General features: G+C 42.4%; 2 protein-coding genes and 1 pseudogene across 11 annotated transcripts in view; 2 read left to right on the forward strand and 1 right to left on the reverse strand.

The window, feature by feature from the left end:
* The first annotated feature begins 9,351 nt into the window (after nt 1-9,351).
* Nucleotides 9,352-16,379, forward strand: LOC146175947 (uncharacterized). The gene is made up of 5 exons (XM_084582313.1): nt 9,352-9,658; nt 11,302-11,443; nt 13,028-13,116; nt 15,599-15,823; nt 16,068-16,379. Exons 1-5 carry the CDS (start codon nt 9,608-9,610, stop codon nt 16,083-16,085), a joined length of 525 nt encoding a protein of 174 aa, XP_084438439.1. The 5' UTR covers nt 9,352-9,607; the 3' UTR covers nt 16,086-16,379.
* Nucleotides 16,380-17,715: 1,336 nt separating this feature from the next.
* LOC146175948 (protein-cysteine N-palmitoyltransferase HHAT-like) overlaps nt 17,716-25,883 on the reverse strand; it is a 46,110-nt gene continuing 37,942 nt past the window's right edge. For 9 of the 10 annotated variants that reach the window (XM_084582317.1, XM_084582318.1, XM_084582323.1 and 6 more), the window contains 3 exons: nt 25,533-25,734; nt 23,746-23,890; nt 17,976-18,214 (listed from right to left, as the gene is read on the reverse strand). In XM_084582317.1, coding sequence (XP_084438443.1) covers nt 18,105-18,214; nt 23,746-23,890; nt 25,533-25,734 — 457 coding nt within the window. In that variant the 3' untranslated portion in view covers nt 17,976-18,104. Of the gene's footprint in view, nt 18,215-23,745; nt 23,891-25,532; nt 25,735-25,883 lie in introns of all 10 variants that reach the window. The other variant, XM_084582316.1, reaches the window with a different exon arrangement.
* LOC146175949 (uncharacterized) lies at nt 18,982-23,298 on the forward strand (annotated as a pseudogene).

Genomic DNA, 25,883 nt, shown 5'->3' on the forward strand with positions numbered 1-25,883 from the left:
AGCGTTTCTTAAGAGTATGCAGCTTCAACGTTAGTGCCACCCTTTGATTGCTTCCTTCGCTGATCCTAATTCGTGTGTACGCATTTTGGTACTCGTTTAATAACTCAATTCCTTAGTTTTCTTCTTTTACCATACACAAACATTCATTGCCATAGAATTATAAGCTAGCAGAATACACCAAATACTACCAAACAAATATTAACTGCGTATAATCACACTTGAAGCCCGTCTCCTTGATATGGAAGAAACAAAGCCACATGGACTATAAATTCAACGATAGTGTATTTCAGCCCCACTGGCAGCCCGTGAAAGGTTTTCTTTTGCTTTATAATTATTCCATGGAGGATTGTATTAATATTTATTGTTCACGAAAACCAAAATATCCCATTGGTTTCAGGATTATTGGCTCTCTTTGTATGCCCTCCAAAGCAATTTCGAGACGCTGCTGCCTCTTTTCTGCATGTGCACAACAGGAGTTTGAACAAAATTTGTATTTATAAAAACACAGTTGCAGACTAACCCTACGATATTGTTCCCGCTCATACAGTGTTCGTGTCATAACGCCACCACACATCCACACAAACACGAAAGTGTGCCTCCGCGATTAATTAGTTGTTATCAATCGATAAGTACATTTTGAAAAAAGCTGGAATTATCAGCGATGTAATCAGAATACAATAATAAATCATTCTGCTCCTTTTCAGTCTGACTCCTGGCAGGTTAAGCCCGTCTGTCCTCTTGCAGGTGCGGGAAAATAGCAAAAGTATTGTTGTGTTTTACATGGATACTTTACTACAAAAATATTTGAAGAAATAATGCAGGCGGAATTCTTGAGATCTAAAATTAAATGAGAGGTATTACTCCGAAAATAGTGCGCGCGCTTAATGTTTCCTACCGCAAAGATAGAAAAAAAGAACTTTTTTTTTTTTCACTAAAGTGCCGCTTTTCGGTCGCTTGTTTTTACAAGCTTGTTTTTACATTTGTTGGGATGGGTACTAGAGTACCCATCCCAACAAATGAAAGACTGCGACCTCTAAGTGTTTAGCATAACTACCTCACGTAGATCACCGGCCAATAATCGGGCTGTGTAAAGTTGATTGTAAAGTAGCAAAATACATTCTTTCACATACAAAAGACACTGAAGCCGATGAAACCGATCATAAGCGCTATACTCCAGGCCTCATCTCAGGTCTAAAGAAATTTTGCTGTTCAATAGATAGGCTATGGAATATTAACAAAAAGTTGTGTCCTTCGAATACGCTTCTTTACAGTGTGAAGTACAATTAAGTGCAAATAAGAGATATATAAAAAACAAAGATTGTAATGGGCGCCAAAAGTTTTTACATTATTCTACTTTTATAGCTGGTGTATCAGATGAACATTAAAAATTCGCATAAAAAAATAGGTTTATCTCAACGATTTTTCAATTCCAGTAGTATAGTGTTCAAGAATATGGCATTACTGCTAACGTAAGATTCACGGACAAGGTCCCTGAAATAAACATTCGAGAAGAGATAGTGTGCTTAATGCATGCACTTAACATTTTATCAAAGACGACAGCGAATAAGAAATTCCAATAGAGTAAGTGTTCTCATAACGCTAAACGAACCAGAAAACATTTCCACGCTTACAAATGTTAAATTTGAACGGAAAAACATACGTTAGCAAACACACAAAAACAAATACGTTAGCAAACACACAAGAATTTCAACGCATGAGATTTAGCGTTTTGATATACGGAATGACTTTGTTTTGACCATATTGACAAATATTTATTACAGAGTAAAGTTGCAACGGCCTTGAAAATCTCGTAAACACTCAAGTACACCGTATTACGATCAAATATTGTTGTTTCGCAATAAGCAGTAATAAATAACTAAAGCTACTAGTGCGATATTGCGATAGCATGTATATCATTACCCGTTCAGATTTTCTCAAAATTAGGGCTGAAAATATAGCCTTCGGCAGAACTAGCAAAGCCTTGTAGTCGTTACAAACCAAAACTACATGCATAGTGCAAAACTATCTTAAAACAATAAGTACATAGACATTTATTGAACAGTTTGGCGTATAGTATCAAAATACCGACCGGGGGATGACACTGGTGTTGCATTCATTGCCGCTCTATGGCCAATACCGCCCTTCGTTCATTCGTGTAATGTAAATCGCCCCGCACAGGTAATAAGGCTGAGGGGTAGACTGTAGGTACTGTAGAAAGGGTTAGCGCCTGCCTTAAAATTTGGTATTTCAACTTTCTTTAGGTTCCGCATTTATTCGTTTGTTGTTTTATGTCATGGTAATTCAAAAACTTTAAACGTCTTCATGCATCGTAAGCGATATAAGGAAAATGAATATGGGTACATGATAACGTTTACTTGGAACCAAAATTAACAGATTGTAACGCTCTGGGACTCATTTTCTATTTTTTAGCAGTGTTGAAGACTTCTCCTGTCCCGCCAACCCAACAATTTTCAGTTTTTCAGTAGCAGCGCAAGCATCATGTAATAGTTTACAAGTCACGCATGTTGCTTAAAGAGCGAGCACTATCTTGAGACATTGCGTTACTAGCATGCCCCAAAGCAACACTGTTCAGCATTAAAGGAACTTCATTTTCAAATATCTTCATTGCTGCAGCATACACGGTTCCTTCTGATTCCATCATAGTTTTGCATGTGCAAACGTAAATGCTCGTGCTTGCCTGTCGGCATTGAGAAATACGTCGCGAACGCATACGCCGCACATTAATACCGAAACTGCTGTTCCAGCTCTAGTTGTTTAATTTATACCAACCTTTTGTGAGTTGAGGAAGACGCTCTTGTATTATTTTTAGAATACAAGCATATGCTCCCTGAAGTATGGAGTAGTTAAATGTCTACAGACAAGGTTGAACATTTATGGCCATTTTAAGAAGAAGGTGTTGAAGTGCTAACGACAATTAATGGTTATGCACTGTTATTGCTTTCTTTTTTCTTTTTCGTACTGCAATTTTCAAGTGTGCATGCATCTGCAGTGACTGCCTGCGTAAGTGTTTCACATGAACTGCATTGCCGCTCTTCATTTGGTCCTTTTCTTGCAGCACGTCATTCGAAAAAGCATGTTTGCAAACTGCATAAAGACCCTGGACCCTGCAGAGCCTCGATAGTTAGGTGGTTCTTTAGTAGGAAAACTTCTTCATGCTTGCCATTTATCTACGGTGGATGCGGAGGAAATCAAAACAATTTTCGCAGCTGTCACTCTTGCATGAGACTGTGCACACGTAAGATATAGAAAGCGCCTTCTCTGCTTAGAAAACAAGCTGAAAATCTCTCTGAAGTCCAGCTGACGCATTGGACAGGGCAGTGCCGACAATAAGAAATAGTTTGTCTATTTTTGTTTGTAATAGAATTCTTTTGGGTCGGATGTGACTTCTAGTAATATTCTGGTTGTTTCTATGCTGTATTTTTTTAGTAACAAACAAAAAAAGGTCTTAGTGGTGCTACATAAAGTGATGCGCTAATACTGTTGGACAGGGAAAAAAAAAACACTGCGAAGGATGTGTTGCGAAACAATATTTTCGTCTCTCTTTATCTAGTGGCATGGGCGTGGAAAATGTTATGTAGACACATTTGGCAGCAAACTTATTACATACATACACTGAAAGAATGGTACCTGAACATATTGCATGGAAAAGTTGTTTTCGTCATAGGCTTAACCGATTTCAGCACTCAAAGCCACCGCGACGCTTTTCTGGCACCAGACTAAATTAAAAACGCCCGCGTCAAAGGATTAAGGCTGAGACTTACTGCTTGGGGATGTGCCATACAGAAATTTCCTATGGTCAGCTATAGAAAGTCCTTTGTATGGTCGGCTGTAGATATTTGGCCCAAATATTTACAGCCGCTTCTATGGCTGTCTTTAGGCTTTTCTATAGTCTGTTCAATAGAAGTCCTTAACCTATTCTATGGGCTTATCGTTCCCTGTGTACTGCAGTCTTTAGCATTTGCTATAGTCAGGTATAAACATTTATGGTCAGTTATAGAAAATCCTTTGTATGGTCAGCTATACATATTTGACCCAAAACGCTGTGGTCGTTCCTACGGCAATCTTTATATTTTGCTATAGGCTGCGCTATAGAAGTCTTTAACCGCTTCTATAGACTTATAGTTGGCTATGTAGTGTAGTCTTTAGCATTTTCTATGGTCGCGAACAAACCTTTATGGTGAGCTATAGAAAATCGCTCATATGGTCGGCTACAGATATTGGGCCCAAAAAACTATAGCTTACTGTAGTTCTATAATCTATGGACTATATATGGTGTCCTAATGTATTGCAGTCTTTAGTATTTTCTATGGTCAGCTATAAAAAATTTGCTTGCGCGAATGTACGTGTGTATATGCGAGCGTGCGCGTGTGTGCGCTTGTGTGTATGTGCATGCGTGTCATGCTCTAAATCTTCGAGCATTTATTTTCAAATTGATGCCTAAATAACTGAAAATTGGCCAGCAGTCCCCTCTACTAAACCCATCGTAGGTCGGAGGTACTCACCGCAGGCGGACGTTTATGCGGCGACAGTGCCCCCACCAGTTATACCAAGATTGTGACGCAATTCATTTGTCGCACAGCATCGCGGTTGATGTCATATGGTTTCTAGTTACATACAGCACACAACTCTTATTCAAACTAGAAGCAAAGTTGAACAAGGGATTCGAACCTAGGATATATGTACCTGCATATAAGGGTGTATGACTACTGGTCAATAGCTTAGAACAAAACAGCACAAAACAATGGAACGACAGGAAAGAAGCACAGACACGAGCGCTCGTGTCTCAAGCGTACACCGCTGAGGAAAACCAGGTTATAGGCTTGCGGATGTTTGTACCCTTTTTTTTTATTGCCCAGTGGTGCTTGCAAGAAAAACAACCTCCCACCTCCGAGACGGGAGTCCTAACAAACAGGCAACGGCTGCGGTGCTTTCGTTGTGATTGTACAATTCTTAGTGGTTCACTTTCTTGGCTCGTAAAAGGCTTTTTTTTCCTTTTTTATGAGCTCGTTGCACCAGCACACGTCTTTAGAGTAAGTTTTGTTTGAAAATGGAAGTAATGATTAAAGAAAACGACAAATGCAATCCAGACTTCAGCTGCAAAACAAGCGCTGCCATTTGTTGCAAACTGGCCAACGCTGTGAAAGAAACCGTATCATCTCACTATTGCTTGGGATATCATTTTCACCGCTTGTATATAGAATGCAGGTATTTGTGTACACTTTTTTAACGTTAAAGAAGAATCGTATTAAGTTACAAATATGCTTTAGACTATCCACTCTGCTAAAAGAATATCGTTGTTCCGCTCAATAACTATTGGCCATATAAGTCCGCAATATATTACCCAGTCAATATTAATAACATTTCACAGTTGAGTCACATGTCGCGTGCTTGTCTGTGCGGTCTCGCATCCCGGTACAAGTGCGAAAGACATCTGCGAAAATGTATTATAGCAGCGTCACAGTGCAGAAAGTTCAGCACATGCTGCAAAACAGGACACAGAACTTGGGTATCCTATGTCGGGAAGTAAGCATGTTTCCGCCGAACAACTGAGGCAGGTGGTTTCAGCACCTTAGACAGCGCGAATTGGGTTTGGAAACACCTGATGGCACGGGAATGAAGCGATATGTACACATTTTCTTACGTCTGCCAGCGCGCCAGCCGCGCTTATGAAAAAAGGGGCGAATGAATGACGCGGAAGTCACGTCGTGTCAATAAATCTCACGCAACTCAAGTAGATCGAAAAATCCCCGCGTACTACCTTCGTGCACACTGTTGTGGTTTATCAAGAATTCTCAGTTTTCATAGTCAGTCTGCAAGACTTAGTCATAGTTTATATATCCACATTTAAGCACGTATCCAAATATAGCAACGCCGAAATTATGAAACAGCAATCTTCTTTATTCTTAATTCCGCAATGCACCGCGAAGGTAAAGCTCCATGTAAAGACACTTGGCATTTTTGCCCGTCTCGTGCTCAAAATTAAATTTTACTGTTTCTATTCTTACATCGATTTGGTTGTTTTCTATATTACTTGGAGCATGAGTGATTTCTATTTTTATTACGCTGATTCCGTTTTTTTGTTTCCTTATATACTCTACAGGGAAGTTTGATCACAATATTAAAAGGATTTGCAGAAAACTACAAAAAGAAGCTGACAAGCTCGGGCGCCCAGAAACGGTGAATGGAAAGTGATCGAAATAAAGTGTATTGTGGTAATTTACAGCAGCCTGGAAACATAGTTTTTTCACGAAATTAATAAAACATTTATATTGTGCAATTAATCGGAGTAAACAAGACAGTCCTCTAATCTTTCCATTTTTATGTTGCATTTTGTGCTGCGTAGATTTTAAGATGCCGCTTCTGTGCATCTATGATTATCTATATAGGCTGGATACGCATCAAATGTGCGAAACACAAACAGGTATGATGTTTCTTTTTAGAGCAATACAACAAATATGGTATTTTTCTCAAATGCCGTATACCGCAGCAGGTGGGAAAAGAGATATTGATCCAAGTGTGATTGCCAATGCCGGATGGCTTGTTAGAAATCAACTAATTTTGAGGAGAAAATTCAAGCTTGCTAATTCCAAATAACGCTGAAACTCAAGCAATACCCAAGATTGACGCACAGCCGGTACTCAAAGCAACCCTCTAATCCCGAATATCTAGTAAAAGGAGTGTAAAATCATCCTCCCAAGAATAATGGCGGCTTTGGCTTATGTCACGAATGCTGCTACCCGTGAATGACATGGGACTACCCCCTCATTTTGTACCATACTCCAGAACGAAGAAAAGAAAAGGTAAATTATCATTTGTCGGCAGGGTGTTTTTTTTTTTATATCCTTGTAAAGTACATTGTTGGGAGTGCATTCCTGGGTGAAAACTTTATTGAAAGGAAAAAGAGAGTTGGATTTATGGCAAGGTTGGTCAGACCCTTAGTCGAGGATTCCGTTCTTTAGGGCCATCGCCCCCGCTCGTCCCAAGAGGGTTCGCTGTTACTCGAGATCCCAGCTGGACAGGGCAGCCTCGCATCCTTCGCACGTTGGCTATTTTGTAGTTACTAATTAATTATACGTCTGACAGGGACATACAATATGATACACATAAGCTTTGTGCCGGTAAAATTTACATTTATCTGAGAAGGATTCTGGCTCGATAGCGTCAAGCTTTACTGAATATAAATTAAATAATTTTGAATCGGTTCCAGCTACACTACTCTGCTTTATCTAATCCCTTGGCTAGGTTCACGAGCTTTACACCTGATAAGCGAACTGAGGGCTGTAATATGACTGTATATAATAATAACGTCTGTGGTAAGTCGAGACATGGCAAAGGCAGGAAGAGGGACCCCGGCGAAGAAATGCTCGGGCAGCTGCATGTGTGCGCACGCTCATTTCCCTGTACAGATTGATGTCCTGGTACCCCCGACGGATTCAGGATCTTCCCGGCCAGCAGAGCTATTCTGTTCCGCATAACATTTCGTACGCTTTCAAGGAATCCGCAATGGCTTATCGGCCCCTCATCCAAATCTGCAATTTTCTCTGCTGAAGAAATATTCCATTGACCGTCTGCCGTCTACATCATGACGCATGTGCGACAGCATGAGTGCTACCTATATTAGTTTTGGTTTATTATTAGATGGCTCCTGTCAGCTTTACTGATACTGATAGACCTGTCGTACAAGTATAGGACACTGCCTGTAACCTCAGTTCTTCCACGAAGGCCGGTCCTGCGGAAGAAACGTCAAAACATTTTCGTTTCCTTCAGTACTTCTGACTTTTCCTAACGTGTTCTAAACCAACCCTTATGAAAATCGAATTTTCCTTTTTACTTCCTTTGTTTTTCCTTTTTGTTTCCTGAACAGCCTTCCTATAGACTTTTCCTTTCTTTTGACTAAAGGAAGTTTCCTTTGAGCTCACCTTGTTGAGACTTTCCTTTCTTTTGACAGAAGGAAGCTCATTTTTAAACGGGCTCTCTTTGGCAATATCAATAATGACCTTCCTTTGTTTGTCCTCAAGTAAAGAGAAAGTAAGTTCTCTTTACTCTTTCTGCATCATACCTTCTTTTTTTTTGTTCTTAAGCGAAAACATACGAAGCTCATTTTTCTTTTCAGCTATACTTCTTTTTTTTTTTCTTTCATTAGTATCCCTTGCACTTTTTTAACTTCTGAACTTTTTTGAATAAACCAACTATACATTTATCAAAATATACAAAATCGCATTCGTTTCTTTATTGTGCAAGTAAACATCATTTTAATTTTTTTTTTTCATTTTTTATTATATCCATGCTTCTTTTTTTTTTTTTTTTTCACGCGCTAGATCTTATTTTTAGCGCAAGTTTCTTCTTAGTCACCACACAAGGACCAATAATATTCACCACCTTCCTTCCTTTGTCCTTAAGTGTAAAGATAACTTTCTTTTCATTCATTTCTTGTGCTTATTTTTGTGTGTGTGGCATTACTTGGTCTATTTCTTGCCCCTCTGAATTTTTTAAGATAAAATATAATACATTCAAGAATTTTCATACATGTTAAAGAATGCCAGGTGGTTCTAATTCATCGCTTTCGCAGCCCGCTGGTTCAATGGCGATGCATGCGCGAGACGGCATGTACATACATCCGTGACCGCTGCTTCAGCACTCTGACACGGTACGCAACAAAGCTCGGCGCAGGGCTGGCAGGGTTCGTCAGTATTTGCGTCGGCATTTCAGCCTGGCAACTCTTGGCTCGCAGCGACGCCAAGGGCGACGCTGTTAGCAAGCGCGGCCTGCTTCCGTCGTGATTTAGTGCACTTCGGTACGGCGCGACGTTGACGTCGCGCAAGTACGCTTTTACCGTGGTGGCACTTCCAGTGCGTTCGACGGGTAGGCGGTTACCGCAGCACCATCGATAACGGCTTCAAAAGCCTGCAGTTAAATGCACTTCACGATGTGCCTAGTACCGGATGTCACATTGTTCACGAAAGTCAAGCTCGTTTACTTCCTATCACAGTTTAAAGACCAGCAATTAATACGTCAGCGACGTCGGTACGTCGGTACCACCACGCACAGAAGCCCCTGCAGCCGAGGTTACGAATACTGCCAGTAAAACCAACGTTCTCACGGCGAGTAAAACCAGTGAAGATTGACATGCACCACAAGAATTCCGCAGCAAAAAAAAGGGCGCTGCAAATGTTTGTGGCAATAATTTGCTTAAATTATTTTGTATTTTGTTACGCATCACATATTACTACTAAAAAAACAAACGTTTAAGGTTGTTTATAAATTATAAGTTTTATTTTGAAAGTTTGTGAAGTTTGCAAAAATGCATTTAAAAGTTTGCAATGGCGCTTGAGACTCTAGCGCTATCGTTTTCGTGAAAACAGCCGGCGGCATGCTTCACTATGTGTTTCATGACCGTAGGAAGTTGATTGTTCGCGTTCGTTGTATTCGTCGTGCTTTCTTAGCGTGAGTAGTGCAAATGGCCGATCATGTCTTGGTTAAATGGGCGACCGCTACCCTGTAAGAAACCTACAATCAAAAGAACTGCAGGCGAAACTGATGGATAATCCAAAATACTGGAAGATTATTCCAAACCAAGGAGTATTACATGCCCAGTGGAAGGAGGGGTCGTACTCTCCTACGTTCATTCTCGGAGTGGGTAAGTAGTCAAACGTCTCTTGTCTCTTTTCGTATTCATGTCTTGATAATGTTTACCTGTGAAACACCTTCCTTTGCTACTCGCGGTGAGTCGTGTCGCGAAGTCGTTTACATGCCCGCTTTACGACCGCATTGTGTTAACCGGCAGGTGACAGTAGTGCACATGGTGAAAGAGGTAGACAGTTGATTCCGGGAATTGCGTGAAATTAAAACAAAAATGCATAATGAACGGAATTTGCGGAAATAAGAAGTAGAATAAACGCGGCTGCTGTCGTTACGTGGACCTGATTCTCCCTGTTTACACAGCAAATGGCAATTCTCGGTGTTTCGTGATAACAGGAGTAGGCTTCCCAATTTGGGCTCTAAAAAAAAAAAAGAAAGAAAAAAAAAGAAAAAAAAAACACCTTGCCCGCATCGTCGTCTCGGAACGGTGCGGCATGGAGAATGGCAGCTCCTTGATTATTGAAGCTGATTTAGAACAAGTTTTAAAGATTACCAGGATGCTCGTTCCGAGACAATTGGTAGTGTAGCAGCGAAACGGACGCTTTCACAGCTGCAGGCGACTGAAGTTTAAGCAGATAAAAGCGCCTAACGTGTTGTCGCATTCATTTACTTTCATATTCATTTGTTTGTTTCTTTTTATTGAAGCGTCAAACATGCTTCCTTTCTTCGCTACCAGCCATTCCTCAGATTTCGCGCAGAGAGAGAAAACTTTATTAAAAAAAAAAAGGGAAAAAAAAGTGTGTGTGGTGGGGAGGCAGTGTGTGGAGTCTCCATTCTAAGACTCCAGTGGCCTGGGCTGCCGCTTTTGCCTGAGTTACCAGCCTACGCTGGGTTGCTAGGTCAGAGCATAGCAAAGCAAGCAGTGATATCAGTTACCAACAGCATAATGCTGCAATGATTTTTAGCTGCCGATGTAAAAGTTGCTCCCAGTGCATGGGGTACGGCCAACAGGTGGAAGGGCACCGCTCTCTCCACTTCATTTTCAATGCTGCCGTTGCACCTTGCCACTACTTCTGGATGAGGCTATCTGCCACGGGATCGCATGCTCCCTTTCATAAAGCTCACGACTGTACATGGGTACAATCCCAGCATTCATGGCCGCATTTCAGTGGAGGTGAAATGCAAGTTGACTGTGTACTGTATGATGTCATTTGCACATTAAAAAACTCCAGGTGAGCCCACCACTACGGCATCCCTCATCGCTATAGCTTAAGTCGCTTTGGGACATAAAACACCATGAACCTACCATACAGCAGAGTGGCTATGTTTTACGGTATGCGTGGGAGCTCAAACTGTTTTTCTGGAAATGCATCCTTTGTTTTGTCCACTACTGCTCAAGTGGGCATTCTGCCCACTTGAGCAGTAGTGATGCTGGATGGTGTCAGCTCGCAGTTAAACATTACCATGTCCTTTTATGTGCCAAGGTTTGCTCAAGGGCTAATGTTCCTCCTTAAGAAGTGTTGCTTTGAACCCTAAACAGTGTCCATGCTACGTTTCTCTTGTCAGTGGTCTTCATTTGGTCACTATTTTGCTAATCTCATGTGTGGAACCAGATATCTGCACAATGCGTTATACTGAATAATTTTTGTATGATGCATTTGAGTGCAAATACAATAGACCTTGCCACATGTCGTTTTGCAGGAAAGCTGCAGCTGTGACAAAATGTCTAAGCCAACAGATGCAAAAAAGAGAGTCCTCGAGCTTGAGGATGAAGTGGGGTCTGCAAAAAAAAAAAGGATGAAGAAATATAAGGCCGCAAGAGATGAAGCACGTCAGATGCTTGGTATGTGATCGCTTTTTTCTGAAGCCATTGGAATGCTGATCTCCATTGCCATGAGACTGAAATTATTTGCTGTGTCACCAGATGCTACGTAAAGCATAACAAATTCAAGTGCTAACTCTTAAATGAATAAGACCTCTTGGTCTGTAGCACGTCCTAGTAAAAGCACCAGTAAGATTATGTTGCTGCAATAAGGTTCCCCCTACAGTGAGGATTAGGATTGGCGTTCCTCCTGTAGTTGTCTTTGCGACACATTATAGGTGGTGTACAGTAGTGCTGAGCTACACCGTGGCGTTGCTGCATGACGCCACCAACCACCATTCTTGCAGTGCATGTAGCAGATGAACTGCTGCCACTCCTGCTCTGCAAGCATGCTTTGTTTGTGTTACAGTGACTTGCGTGTCACATGTCATTGCTTGGGATCGGCATGCATCTGAGATTGAGCCTGTTGTCGTATGTGATAGCTGCATGAAAATGCATGGTAAACAAATGCCACTCAAGGTGAGCACCTGTGCTGATTTGTGCTGGTCAAGCCGAGGCCGAAAAACGGGCGCGGGATTGGGTTCCTTTCTGTTCTGGAGTGGTCGGTGACAACAACGCTCCAGTGAACCCGGAGAGCTGCATTAGGTTCAAACACATTCACGGGGTATAAGTTGTAGCCAGATGGCTGCGGCAGGTCTGTGGTGCTCTTGCATTACTGTGGACGGCGTATCTGAATGGAACCCTTGATTCCCTCAGATTTTAACCTCAGAGTCTCCTGCAAATGATGAGGTGCATCTAGAATGAGCGCAGGAGGGACAGCAAAAAATCTAAATTTGTATGAAATTATCATATGTGGCCTCGTCCTGTCTTGGACCTTGGAATCCTTATGGCATGCGCTTCATTTTCCTGTGCCATTTTGGTCACTTAGGTGGTGTTTTTTTTTTTTTTCACAACAGGAAATTTATGCTTGTCCAAGCTCGGCACCTGGCTCAGCAATCTGCCTAACTTAACTCGGTCATTACACCATGTTAGCAAATGTCGACACGAAAGGCAGACACGAGATAGGTGAAGCATGGGCTATCGAGTATCAGCTACACACTCGAGTGTCAGCCTTTGTCCAAATGTATGGCGTATTGCTGCCGCCATACATGTATATTGCATGCTGACCTCTTCAAGGCCCTTGCTACCGACAAACTGTTTCAGGGATGTGATCTGAATAACTTCTGTTAAAGCTATCACAGCTATCTCGGCATCATCATTCGCACCCATGAATTCATTCTAAGCAATAGCAGCACACTTAATTCAATCCAGGCATTTCCACAGCGAACAAAGAGATCAGAAGTGGGATGTCAGCATCGGCTTCATCAATTGCTATCAGCATCCCCTAGATTATGTACCGCTGATAGGGTGCCTTGAGTGCGTGAGTGATGCCAGTGTCTAGCAGCTAAATTTTGAATGGCGCATTTGGTGACAGAAAAGGGTTGGTCATGCAGTCAAGGGCAAAGAAAAGGCTTTTCTCCTGTGGTGAATGTTACATGGGCTGCTGCTGCTAGTGATGAAATAGTATGTTTTGTTCCAGCTTTCCCTTTTTTTTTTTTTTTTCAGATGTTGCTGAGCTGGTCAATCAGCTGACGGAATCCGTTAATAATGCTGCGTGTACAACACAAGCAGTTGTGCTGCCAACCGAGGCTCAGGTTAGTTGCTTTAGTCTAGTGTCTGCATGGTTGTGCTCATTACTGCCTTTCTCGATGAAACTTTTTTAAGGGTCACACAAGAACTTGGTTCTAGCTTTATGATAGCACTGCCACAAGTCATTCACTACCATTGAGAAGTGTGCAGGGATAGGGAATTGAGGAGCTCATTATCCATGTGAATGAAGTCAGCAGTCACTGAATTCAGAGATAGGCAAGAAGCAATGCTCTTTATGATTGGTTGGCTCTTAGGGTTTAATGTCCAAAGCGACTCAGGCTATGAGAGATACTGTAGTGCAAGGCTGTGGAAATTTCGACCACCTGGGGTGCTTTAACATGCACCGACAACACAGAGCACACGGGCACCTTGCGTTTCGGCTCCACTGAAAAGCGGCTGCCCTGGCTGGGATGCTGTTTATGAGGCTGGGCTCACAGACTGCATAATTAGTAGCATAATGATATTTTTAAATGAATGTCAATTTGATAGAAACGACAAAAGACAGACAGTGCTATTTTCTTAAATTCGTCAAAACAACCATGAAAAAAAATCCCAACTGCTTCCTTTCATTTTAGTGACTGTTACTTCATTCGTGTGTATATTGATTTGGAAGAGTTTTTGTGAAAGCTGTAGTGATCGGAAGTGCAAGGTTACTTTTGTTTACGCTTCCTGTGGAGCATACTTCGCTTGGGCTATAGCAAAGCCCTTTTCATCAGAAAAGAGATTTCCATTAGCTTGTTTAATATTCAGCAATTTCTTAGGTTATCGATCTCGGAAGGCCATCTTTTTGCACTACAACTCGAATGACGCAGCTGGTGCTCCTCTAATCAGTCATTTTAGCGACTTGGGCCAGTCATCATGGTATTCAAGCTAATGTGCATATAATCCACTTGCACCTGACAGCCACCTGCAATGTCACTCTGGCAAGTCAGAGGCAATTAACCACCATGGTATTGCCAGGAGGGTCTCCTTTGAGAAGGAGTTGTGGCTTCTTAAGCTGATCCAACAATATTTCAATTTCACTTTAACCCCTTGAGCACTATTATTTCGAGATTTCTAGCTAAAATTGCTTAAAATTACGATATCGTTAAAGGCCCCATTACATGAAAATTTGTTGTCTGTGTTGTGAGTGAAACATCAAGAGCATGGCGCTGGCAAGTGGCATGGCCGAACACACATTCTTCGATGATTTGTGTGGCTTAACGAGACCACATGATATCCAAAAGTTAGGAGGAGCTGCTAACTCCGGTCGTTCATTTGAGTTGGGAAGGTGAAATACGAATCAACATTCCAGTGCTCTTCAATGCTGAGTCAGGCTTGCTACACCTAGGCTACGCAGACATGTTGATACAGCTTGGTTAAAGCAGGGCTTTATATGTTGGGTGGTAGCCTACACTGGTCGCATCATACCCTTAAAGGCGGAGCTTAAGTGTCCCTTTGGTTTTTATTTTTACTGCTGGTTTCTATTGGTAGTGTAATAAAAAAGGAGGTATCCGAGACAAAAATATTTGAACCAGAAACTAAGTCAAATGAGTGCAGTGAAGTTTATTACTCATTACGTGAAAAATCAGCTGCCCCCCAATAAGCAGCAATCTAGTCGAGTAACATATAGCGAGGTAACTGGAAATGTTTTACAAGGGACGACCAAGAATGGAAGCCCAGGGGGTTTCATCGGAATGTTGTCAATTTTCATCCACTGACACAGAACTCGCAATATTAAATTATGAAAGCTACCTGTGCAAGCTGGAAACTAAATGTTGCCTCAAAGTAGCACATACAGAGCAGGGAGTGCATGCTTTTGCTAAACCTTCATTGGCAGTTTTTTTAATTGGTTTTTTAATTGGTTGAGCTTCTGATGTACGAAAAGGATGTTAGTATTTTTAAACAGGAGGTGACAATGTGGGCACTGTGCTCTGTCTTAACTGGCTTTTAATGGCCTTTGCAATGTTAATGATGAGTAAATCCCTTTATTTTCTGACTTAAAATCTGTTTTTTTTTTTTTTTATTGTTGAAATGCAAGCATAAATTAGGTCGTTAAAAAATCTCTTATTTCTTGTTTTTTCTTCTGCTATAGCAATGCACTATTAGCGCTCAATCCTTTCCGGGGCATTATGTGCCCTCTTTTTGGCTAGTTACTTTAAATACATACTACACAATTGTCAGGTTACACTAATAAAAATGTTAAAAGATGTTTGGCCTGATTCTAAATTAGATCAAAACACCGCTCGGGAAGGTGTCAAAAACATCCAATAGTTTTCGTATGCCTTCATTGTTGTACATGTTAAAGTACGGCTCCTTGAATGTGTATTTTTACTTGCAAACAAATGACCTTAATTATGCATTTTGGGGTTTCTTTGAATGTTCTTAAGCTGGTCTAAGTTTTTTGTTGTTTGTAAAGCCCCTTCATTTTCTTATTGCATATCAAGGAATATTGTTGTATGTTACAATACTGGTCATAGTACTAATATTTGCTTTTTGTTCTTGCAGGTGCACATTGGCAGCAATATTATGGTAAATCAGCAGTTGATTGACCGCATGAAACTCAGTGCGGGCAATCAAGCAACAAAGTTTGCGTGTAACTTGGTGCGGGTTGTGTTCTCACCCGAAGAACTGGAAGAAAGCTCACTCTATGGCCGTGTCTGCAATGCCCGCAACGCAAGGAACAAGCTCCAAAGAAGGCACTGGGCTGCCCAAAATTGGATGCTGTTATCTGTAAGTCCTCGAGCTCATAGCCTGTGCATGTGATGCAAGAGCATTCTGAAATATTGTCCAAACAGCTGACTTTTCAGTGATGGTCAGGGCCATAATGCTTGCCTTAATGCATAATGCTGTGGTGCCTGCATGGCGCTCACACTGTCCGTGCTCTGTATATTTAATTTACAAAAGCTAAGGAAGGCTGGATGGACTCTAGCTTGTTCATTGCAGTCATGCTTCTGTTTTTTTTTTCTTTTTGCAGCCTACACCTGCTTGCTGAATGGAGTACTAGCCAAGGTGGTCACCGGCAGTTGCGCAAGTTTGCACTGGGATTGTGGACAGTGATCCAATTTTTTGCCGCAGGGTCTTCGAAAGCAGGCCTAATTGCAAGGCCTAAACAGAGGAAGTACATCTATTCAAATAAATATAAGCTCATACAAACAAATGTTTCAGTCTGAACCTACTTCCTTCGAACATCCACCAAATATCCCATAGTCATCATTCCTTCGAACTTCCTTTGAACCAATAATTGGCCACTGCCTGTGAACTCAACTCAAACTGACAACGGTCTGTTCCCTGGAAGCTCAAAGGAAATTCACAGGAAATTCACAGGATGGTCAGAGAAAGTTAATTCACTGTGAATTCAAAATCAGTAGCCAATTCTCAGTTCAGAGGAAGTTGCTTCCTTCTGACTTTTTTGAGTTCACATTGAACTCAAAGGATGTTCCCATTTTTATAAGGGAAGCCCAAACAATCTCCGCTCTTTTGCTGTATATACGCGCCTGCGACTAAAATGTTTTGGCTTGCATACTTTAAACCAATACTTACGTGGCATGACTCGTGGCAACATTCCTGTTTCTTTCGATATTTAATGGCCTCCAGTAGCGAGTCAGCTCTTCATCTCTTGAATCAATATTGTATTGAAGCACTGCCTCTTAATATAGAAAGGTGCATGAAGCTTCATGTGTGCGAGTAGTCCGAGTGAATTTGCGTTCTTATAGTTCCAACTGCATGGCCTGAATTCTAATTCCTTGAAGAGTTCAGGGGTAAAATAGCTGTTTATTTTAAAGATACAGAATGCTATTGCATAAATTCATGTGTGTTTAGTCTTCTAGAGAACAAATAAAATGCTTCGTTTACTCTTTCAACTTTATTTTTCTAAGATCCTTCAACACCGACTTGCTCTAAAACAAATGCTATAAAGTCCACTTGGACAACTTTCCGGCTGGAGTGGTTTGTTTGCAGGTTTCTCAAGGCCAGCGTTAATTCCTGTACCGCTTGTTACCAAAAGCTACGACACAGCCACTGTTACATTAACACTGAAAACGATCATAAAATTACAGCATTAATAAATGAATATGGCAGCTCCGACCACGGTGTCCCCGGCGGACCTTACAAGTCTGTCAGCCAAAAGAGAGAGTGATGGAGCCCGTAACTGACTAGTGACTATGAGCTCTTGTAATGCTTTCACCCTAAGAACAAAACGTCGCTGCGGTTTACAACAGGTTGGTTTCAAACCCGAGTGCTCGAGTTCAGCAATCGAGTGTTTTAACAACTGTGCAACAGTGGCGGATGCTTTCCGTAGTTATAACCAAGTTTAAGCAGCGCCAAACCTCCGCCAATCTCTCAGATAGCGACACTTGTACAGCTGAAATAGCAGCCTCCAGTGCTTGCGCACTACGATTTTTTAACAGAGATAATCCTCGCCAATTTTGTTGCTTTGGCAATCCAGTAGCCATTTATTGGTGCTAATCTGATTCGATAGTGCGAACGAATATATTAGATTTGTTACGTAATCGTGCCGGGGAATTATGCGCTGTTATCAAGTGAAAACCGATCTTCATACATGCTAAGCCCGATCACGAATTTAAAAAATATATATATAATGTTTATGTTCTTTAGGCGCTATATTGAGGCGATAGTGATGATTTTAATGCCGACCTACTAACCTATTTAAGGCCCTTCGAAGAACCAAATACACTCCAAGAGTAAAAGGCCACCCTATATGCACACTGCAGGAACTTTAAAAGAGCTTTCAGTAGTAGTATTTCCGCGCGTCATCCACACAGAGGAGAGACCCTGAAAAGGCTAGCTGCACTCTTCATTTGTGTGTTTTGGTTCGCGACGACTAAAATTATATTAGCTGCCCTTTCGAATTGTCTTGTTTCAATTTATTACTTATTGTATATTTTTAATAACAAACATGTTATTGAGGGACGGAAAAGGAGATGATAGAAAAATACTGCCATTCCATTGAATTGCGGCGCCAACCTGCAGAGCATGCTGGAAACATTCACAATCAAGAATTCTTGCGCTTTTCAGCCTCTTCCTCCCATTGCAAGGCATCAAATGAAATGTGACAGGCACTGTACATGGCCACCAGGACAGGTAACAATGGGAACGGGAAGCCTGGGAAAAGAGATAAAAAAATCATTTGGACCAAGTGAATATGTTGTCTGTAGACTAATTTAAACTGTTTATCTAAAAGAAGAACATACAAATGGCCGCTAAAACACGTTTCCATTCACACCTCCATATCTGTGGGAAAATTTTGAATATATCATGCACATCAGTGCGCGTGGAAGTAGAGGGAGGTGATGACCTCTTTAAGGTGTGAGTATAAGTAGTGTTGTTTACAGAGGGATATATAATAACGGGACCTTTCTGCATAGACCATAATCTTAGAGAGTGGAAAGCAGACACACACATACCGCCGGTGAATATGAATCAGTGATCTGTCCATGTCGAATGGAGTGATCTCTAAGCTCGCTATATCTAGTTTGTTTAAAGTATTATGAAATCAATACCTTTCGTATGGATATTGAAGCGGCCGCAGCGGCCGCGATTCAACACCGCATTCCTAAGGGCAGAAATGATGGAGCGCCCTAACCACGCACCCACATACCTCCCCCCCCCCCCCCCCCCCCCCACACACACACACACACACACACTATACTATGATGTTATACTAGATGTATAACATCACTATCGTTAAGCACCGCGCTCTCTTGGCAGGGCTGTTCATTTCTTTCAATAACGTTGCTTCAAGGCATAAGGGGAGTTTTTTTAAGAATCAAACAACGTTCTTCGTAAATACGTGAGAAGAGGGTAGCCGATCTAATGACTCCTAGAAGGGAGCAGTGATGAGACCGCAGCGTCCAAGGTATATATGAACAATGGTTGTTGAGTTCGAGACCCGCTGGGGCCAGGTGCCAAATTCTTCTTTGCTTCATTGCCGGGAAAACCCATAACAAGTCACTAATTATTTGGTGTTTTGCGTGATTATCGTAAGACAGCGACTCATCGCCGAGGTCTCAGCACAGGAAAACTCGGACGGCTTATTCAGTATGGGGACGACGAAATGAGAAAAAAATGCTTTCAACACAAAATCCCTCATCATACCCAAGGCCACGCGGGCACTTTCGTAAGAGTATGTTAAAACGTATCTTTGCATATATGCCCGTTGGTCGCTCCCGAATGGTGGTGGCTTACAATAAAATGCTAATGAGCACGTTTTGAGTTAATACATGCACAAAATTAAAGTGTGGAGTTATTAGTGAAGTGTTTGAGCAGCATGTACGAAATCGAGAATCTGGAAGGGAAGCCGATGGAAGTTATTGTGTCGCGTCATGCTGAGCTTAACACTACCGAACGTTTATTCTACACAAAATACGATCTGTTCGCACACATTTGGTATCGATTTATTTTTCATATACGTTCTGGTCACTGGCATTAGTGGATACATCTTGGAGTAAGTGCTGCTCATGCATGTACCACCTAATTAAGTTTAATTACAAAGTATATGGCCGTGACTATAATTGTTGGCAAAAAGGAGCCGGTATACGTGTCTGCCTCCGGAAATGTTTCGGGCTTGTAGTCTGTTATATCGGCGCAACGCTTATCAAGCTTGCTGCCGTCTTGCCACTGTGTGCCGCTTGGCTACCGTATGTCGCTACATGGTGTACGCAATCATGGTTCGCGTGTGCGACTGTAGCGCTACCCAATAGCATGCCTCGGTTGCACCCAGGCTTCCTTTATAAACCGAAGCCACTGAATTATTGTTGTCTGTATGTTCGTGTTGCTGTCCGAATAAAGTCTTGCCTTCTCGGCGTCTCGGAATAACACGGCGACGAGGATGGGATCGTTCAGAAACAGGCAGTGATCAAGCCTGAGGAAGCCACGACAACGCCACGGCAAGCGGGAACATCAGTGATTAACTCCACTCTGGGATCGTTGGGCGAGTTCTGCCCGGACTCTGGGAATTTCGACGTCTACGTGGAAAGGTTTGACCTGTACACAACCGCCAACGGAATAGACGCAAGTAAGAAGCTGCAGGTCTTCTTAACTGTCCTTGGTGAAAAAGCTTACATGACTCTGCGTAGCCTTCTGCTTCCGAAGAAGCCCACGGAAGTACGAAGGAGCTACAGATGTTCTCCGACAGCACTATGAACCAAAGCAGTCAGTGGTTACCGAACGGTATCACTTCTACCAGCTAAAGCAAGAGTCGCACGAAAGCCTGGCACAGTTGATTGTCGAGCTGAAGAGACTGGCTGCCTCGTGGTCGTTTGGAAGTTTTTTGGAAGAAGCGCTCCGGGATCGACTGATTACTGGAATACGAGCGGATTCTATCCGATGTCGTCTTCTTGCCCTGTCGGATGACGAAGTCACCTGGGAGCGAGTTTGCAAAATTGCTACCGCCTTGGAGACTGCTCAGAAAGACACCAGAGAAATGCTACCTGAGGAGTCAACCACCAGTCCGGCGGACATCTGCTGGCATCGGGATTCCACCACGCAAGGCCAGCGACACGCGACAAAGGAAGAGGCCACTAGCAACGAGCAGCGTGCCCCTCAAAACGGCCCAAGGAAGCAACGTGGGAAAGGAACTGTTCGAGTCTGTCATATATGCGGCGGACTGCAAACGCCTGTGAGTTTTCCTTTCCTCAAAAGTACGTGTTTGAAATGCTCGAAGCCCAGTAAGCGCGAGTCATAAGCTCGCGCTGATTACATCCCTGCCCTTTATACACACCGCCCTAAGCCGTGTAGCAGAAGCGTCACAAGTCAGCTGTATGGGTAGCAAAAATGTGCTAAACAAAGGTGGTGCACAAAGTTTAGGAGCCCTTGGCGGAAACTGACTTGCTTACAGTTTGTACGAATAACGAAGTTCACGGCTCACCGCCTATTGTGCTGAAAGTAAAAGTAAATGGCAAAGAGATACCGATAGAATTAGACACGTGAGCCGCTGTGACAATAATGTCTGAAACGGTCTTTGATGAAAATTTTCCGAAGTGTCCAGTCAGAAAGACCACATACGTTTAGGCGTGTCCCAGTCCGAAAAAAATACAGAAAATTTGATGATGTTGCGGCAGAATTTCTGTGCTGTTTTTGACGGGAAACCTGTTATGACAACAGAACATGCTGTAGTAACATCAGATATTTCTGTATAGTTACAACAGAAAAGTGCTACAGAAGTACAGACAACAGAAATGTACTATAGAAAAACTACAGAACCACAGAAAAATCTGATGATTATGAGAGAACTACAGGATATTTTGTTGAATTTTTGACACAGTTCTGTAGTTTTTTTCGACTCGGGTATAACGGTACTTTACTCAAAGTGAGAGGCGTAGCAAACGTCAAGGAGTCTTATCAGAACCGAAGCTGCGATCTGCCTCTGATAATAACAAAGAAAGAAAATGGAGTTCGCAGGCCGATGCTTTTGTCGCGATTGGATAACGGCACTAAAACTTGACTTGCACAATGCTGTTCAGCAGTTGCAACATGGCGTCGATAACGTGCAGGATGGCAGGCAGATGGTAGCAGCGGAAGCCGAGAACAAGTTAAAACGGCTGTGCAGTGATGTGTTTGAGCCAGGTTATGGTTCTATTCAGGGATTCACCGGTAACATCAAAATGAAAAACGATGCGCCGCCAGTTTTTTGTAAGGTGAGACCAGTATCATATGCATTGCGTAAACAGGTGGAGAATGAATTGCTTGCACTTGAGAAGGCTGGTGTGGTGTAGAGAGTGTGGCACAGTGCGTGGGCTACGCCGCTAGTGATCGCCCCAAAACGGCAGGAAAGCAGATTCGGAAATTTGGGGATTACAAAGTGACTGTATATCGGGGTATTGAACTCGACCACTATCCACTGCCTCTGCCAGAGGACATATTCGCGTCACTGGTTAGAGGAACCATGTTCACTTTACTGGATTTGTCTAAGGTTTACCTGCAGCTTCAGCTGAATGAACAGGCACAAGAATTGCTGAGGGTGAACACGCACATTGGACTGTTCAGGTTCCGGCGACTGCCGTACGGAGTGCCAAGAGCCCCCGCAATGTTTCAGGCCGTGATGGACCAGGTGTTACGAAATATACCTGGAACTGCCTGGTACCTGGACGATGAGTTAATAGCAGGTAAAGACCTGACGGAGTGCTATCACCATTACGAGCAAGTGCTACAAACGCTCAGTAAACACGGCATCCGTGGAAACCAAGGGAAATGCAAATTTTTCCAAGAAAATGTTCGTTACTTGGGACATGAGCTACACAAGCATGGCGTACACCCAACACCATAAAAAGTAAAGGCGATTCGAGAAGCGCCTAAACCAACTAACGTGACTCAACTAAAGGCATTTTTTGGGTCTAGTAAACTACTACGCCATAGTTTTGACTGACCTAGCAAACTTGCTAGAACCTCTTCATCAACCGTTGCGCAAAGGCAGCCCATGGAAGTGGTCGAGCCAGTGTGACGCATGTTTCAGACGATGTAAAAATTTGATCAGTGAAGACATGGTTTTGGAACTGTATGATGTAACGAAAGAAATACAGCTGACATGTGACGCTTCCGCTTACGGCTTAGGGCGGTGTGTACAAAGGGCAGGGATGTAATCAACGCGAGCTTATGACTCGCGCTTACTGGGAATTCCTCGTTCAAGGGAACAATTGCAAGCCCCTATCCCAATCACGAAAGAAGTTCCACGGGTTACTCAGTCTTTTCAGATAGGGATAAAGACATGCTGCTTCCTTCCGTGTAGCGTGCGTGCGGCCCCGTACATCTAAGGGCATTACAGACCTGTAATTGCAAGTTTCGTGCGGCCAGGAGCCGCTTGTCTCTCTAAGAAGGTTGTAAGGTTCTGGGAACCCCGCACCTATTTATTAGGCTAGAGTCTCGTTCGTTATCGGAATTAACCAGACAAATCGCTCCATCAACTAAGAACGGCCATGCACCACCATCCACCGAATCAAGAAAGAGCTCTCAATCTGTCAATCCTCCCAGTGTCCGGGCCGGGTACGTTTTCCCGTGGCCTCCTCCTTTGTCGCGTGTCGCTGGCCTTGCGTGGTGGAATCCCGATGCCAGGAGATGTCTGCCGGACTGGTGGTTGATCCCTCAGGTAGGATTTCTCTGGTTTCTTTCCGAGCAGTCTCCAAGGCGGTAGCAATTTTGCAAACTCGCTCCCAGGTGACTTCGTCATCCGAAAGGGCAAGAAGACGGCATAGGATAGAATCCGCTCGTATTCTAGAAATCCGTCGATCCCGGATCTATGTTATTTCGAGGCGCCGAGAAAGCAAGACTTTATTCGGACAGCAACACGAACATACAGACGACAAGGATTCACTGGCTTCGGTTTATAAAGGGAGCCTGGGTGCAACCGAGGCATGCTATTGGCTAGCGCTACAGTCGCACACGCGAACCATGACTGCGAACATCAATCAGATAGTGGCACACAGTAGCAAGACGGCAGCAAGCTTGATAAGTGTTGCGCCGGTATAACATAGTCTCCTTACGCGTTCCATTTCGCAAGATGTCAGTTTCTTTCTGGTATCATGCCAGTTATACCTGTTCTCCGTGTTAAACCTCTACCACCACACGTCCATAATTAATTCGCATCGAAAAGGGTATATCTCTTCTCTATATGCTTATCAAAAATCAGCAAGGCATCCTACCAAACAGTGCCCTCTTGCAGACAGTGAAACTGACTTCTACATTCACCACGTGGAAAAGGCAGGCGACGATGGTCAGTAGGTATTGCGGAGAGCCGAGCACTGCTGCGGCCTCTCGCATTCTCTCGGGCGTGCCGAGGTACCTCGCCTGTAAGAAATGGAGGTTTTAACTTCTGCAGATTTCACAAAGGAATGGGCTTAACGTCACCTAGATTTCGTGCTAACACTAAGCTGCGTAGGCACTTCATGAGGATGGGGGCTCTGCAATGATATGTCCTTTCGGCAAGTAAGCTGCGACAAATTTTCAATGAGGCCTTTTAATCAAGTGAGTCTTGATTTTGGTATCTTGCGTATATCATTTAAGTAGTCTGTTCTCATTAAAAGAGAGAACTATAGCTGCTTGCGAAAAGCACATAAGGATGGAAAGGAGGGTAATTTCGCGCAAAAAGCGTGAAAATTTCCAAGGCCTAAAACTATGAAAACACTACGGAGATTTATGGCAGTGAATGTATGCTCTTGATTTTTTCCGAGACTATCGCTCGGTTCGTACTCAAAAACTTTGGCTTTTACATTATGTGGGATAAGAACATTTGCTTTCAAATATAAATTCTTCCCATATAAAACCATCAATACCTCTCTCGGAAATTGATCTCATCAGCATCAGGGCTATAGAAATAGGGGGTATCTGGCCCATTTTCTCGTATTCGCTCTAAACTTAGCAACCTATCAGCCTAATGTAAAAAGTCTCTGAACCCCTTATTGTGAGGGGTTCAGAGCTACATTGAGATACATTCAATATCTGATAGCACAGCACACACCGATTCCGGCAGGTTAATACGCAGCGTGGAAGTGGGAACTGTTTTCAGGATATCCTTGAGAAAAAAATATGGCTGCATTTATACTTAACTTGTAAAAATTAGGAAAAAAGCACTGAAATTGTTTTTAAATGTTGCGTGTGTCTTTCGACTGTTTCGTACATTTAGATCTCACTGGTTTTTCCCACCTTATTACTAGGTTCCGTTTTTTGGAGTTTCAAATTTATTCTAAGATATTTTTATGAACAGCTATTCTATCAGAAAATAATAAAAACTGAATGGCCATATTTTTCGAACAATTAAGACTTTCTTCATCGATCCGATGCTTACATATTACGATAAGCGTTGATACTTTGGCCACACTTCGTAACCTCTACAGGCGTTTTAAAATATAAGGAATAAAATAAGTAATATACAAGTAATGGCTCCTTTATTTAATTCTTAACTTACTGAAAACTAACTATGTTTTTTAATATGCTAAACGTTCATTTGCTTTTCTTAGTCGATAAAAATAATTGTTGGGATGCCGCGTTTACCCCGAATCGCTTGATGTCACGTGATTCTTCTCAACTCACTTAGACCTAAGTTCTGAAACTTATCTCCTTTTTATAACTTTTGAATATCACAATGCAATGCCAGTGAAAACCTCTTGTATGAGGTCATGTGAGAATTTTTGATGCCTACTGCACCTGTCCGCACGCCGTTATTTTGTAACGCAACGCTTTTAACGGTTCGACCTTTTTCTCCTTTTGGCTAGTAAACTGACACAAGGAATTGATGCTTCCGCAGCCGTTATTGAACCAATGTCTGGTGTAAGTTCAGTACAAGCCAATTTAGATAGACTTCGCATGCACGTTTCTGCTTTTTACTAAAAGTGGAACTCTCAGTAAACGTTAAAGTACACGTGAACGCCGACTGCTTCAGTTTACTATAGGCCCTCGTGATGATGACCATATCCATTAGAGTGAAACGCACCTCGAAGCTCTTCATAAACCTTAACTTCCTGACTTCCGTCACAAGCGCCTCGAAGGAGAGGCAAACCACGCAGAGGAAGCACCAGATGCCGTCGCCTTTGCGCATGCCGTGCCAGCACCATGTGAATGAAAAGGCTGCCGCTGTACCGATCAAAATCCAACCTGGCGTTTTACGATTTCCCTGCACGGGCTCGTAGAAATACCTGCGAAGAATTCAAGGCAATGGCTATAACGACTGCTGCACAGCGAACGGATTATTATTTATTTATTTATTTATTTATTTATTTATTTATTTATTTATTTATTTATTTATTTATTTATTTATTTATTTATTTATTTATTTATTTATTTA

The sequence above is a fragment of the Amblyomma maculatum genome, chromosome 10, assembly GCF_055883805.1.
Source record: "Amblyomma maculatum isolate TAMU_Amacu chromosome 10, ASM5588380v1, whole genome shotgun sequence".
In the NCBI taxonomy this organism is placed as follows: Eukaryota; Metazoa; Arthropoda; class Arachnida; order Ixodida; family Ixodidae; genus Amblyomma; species Amblyomma maculatum.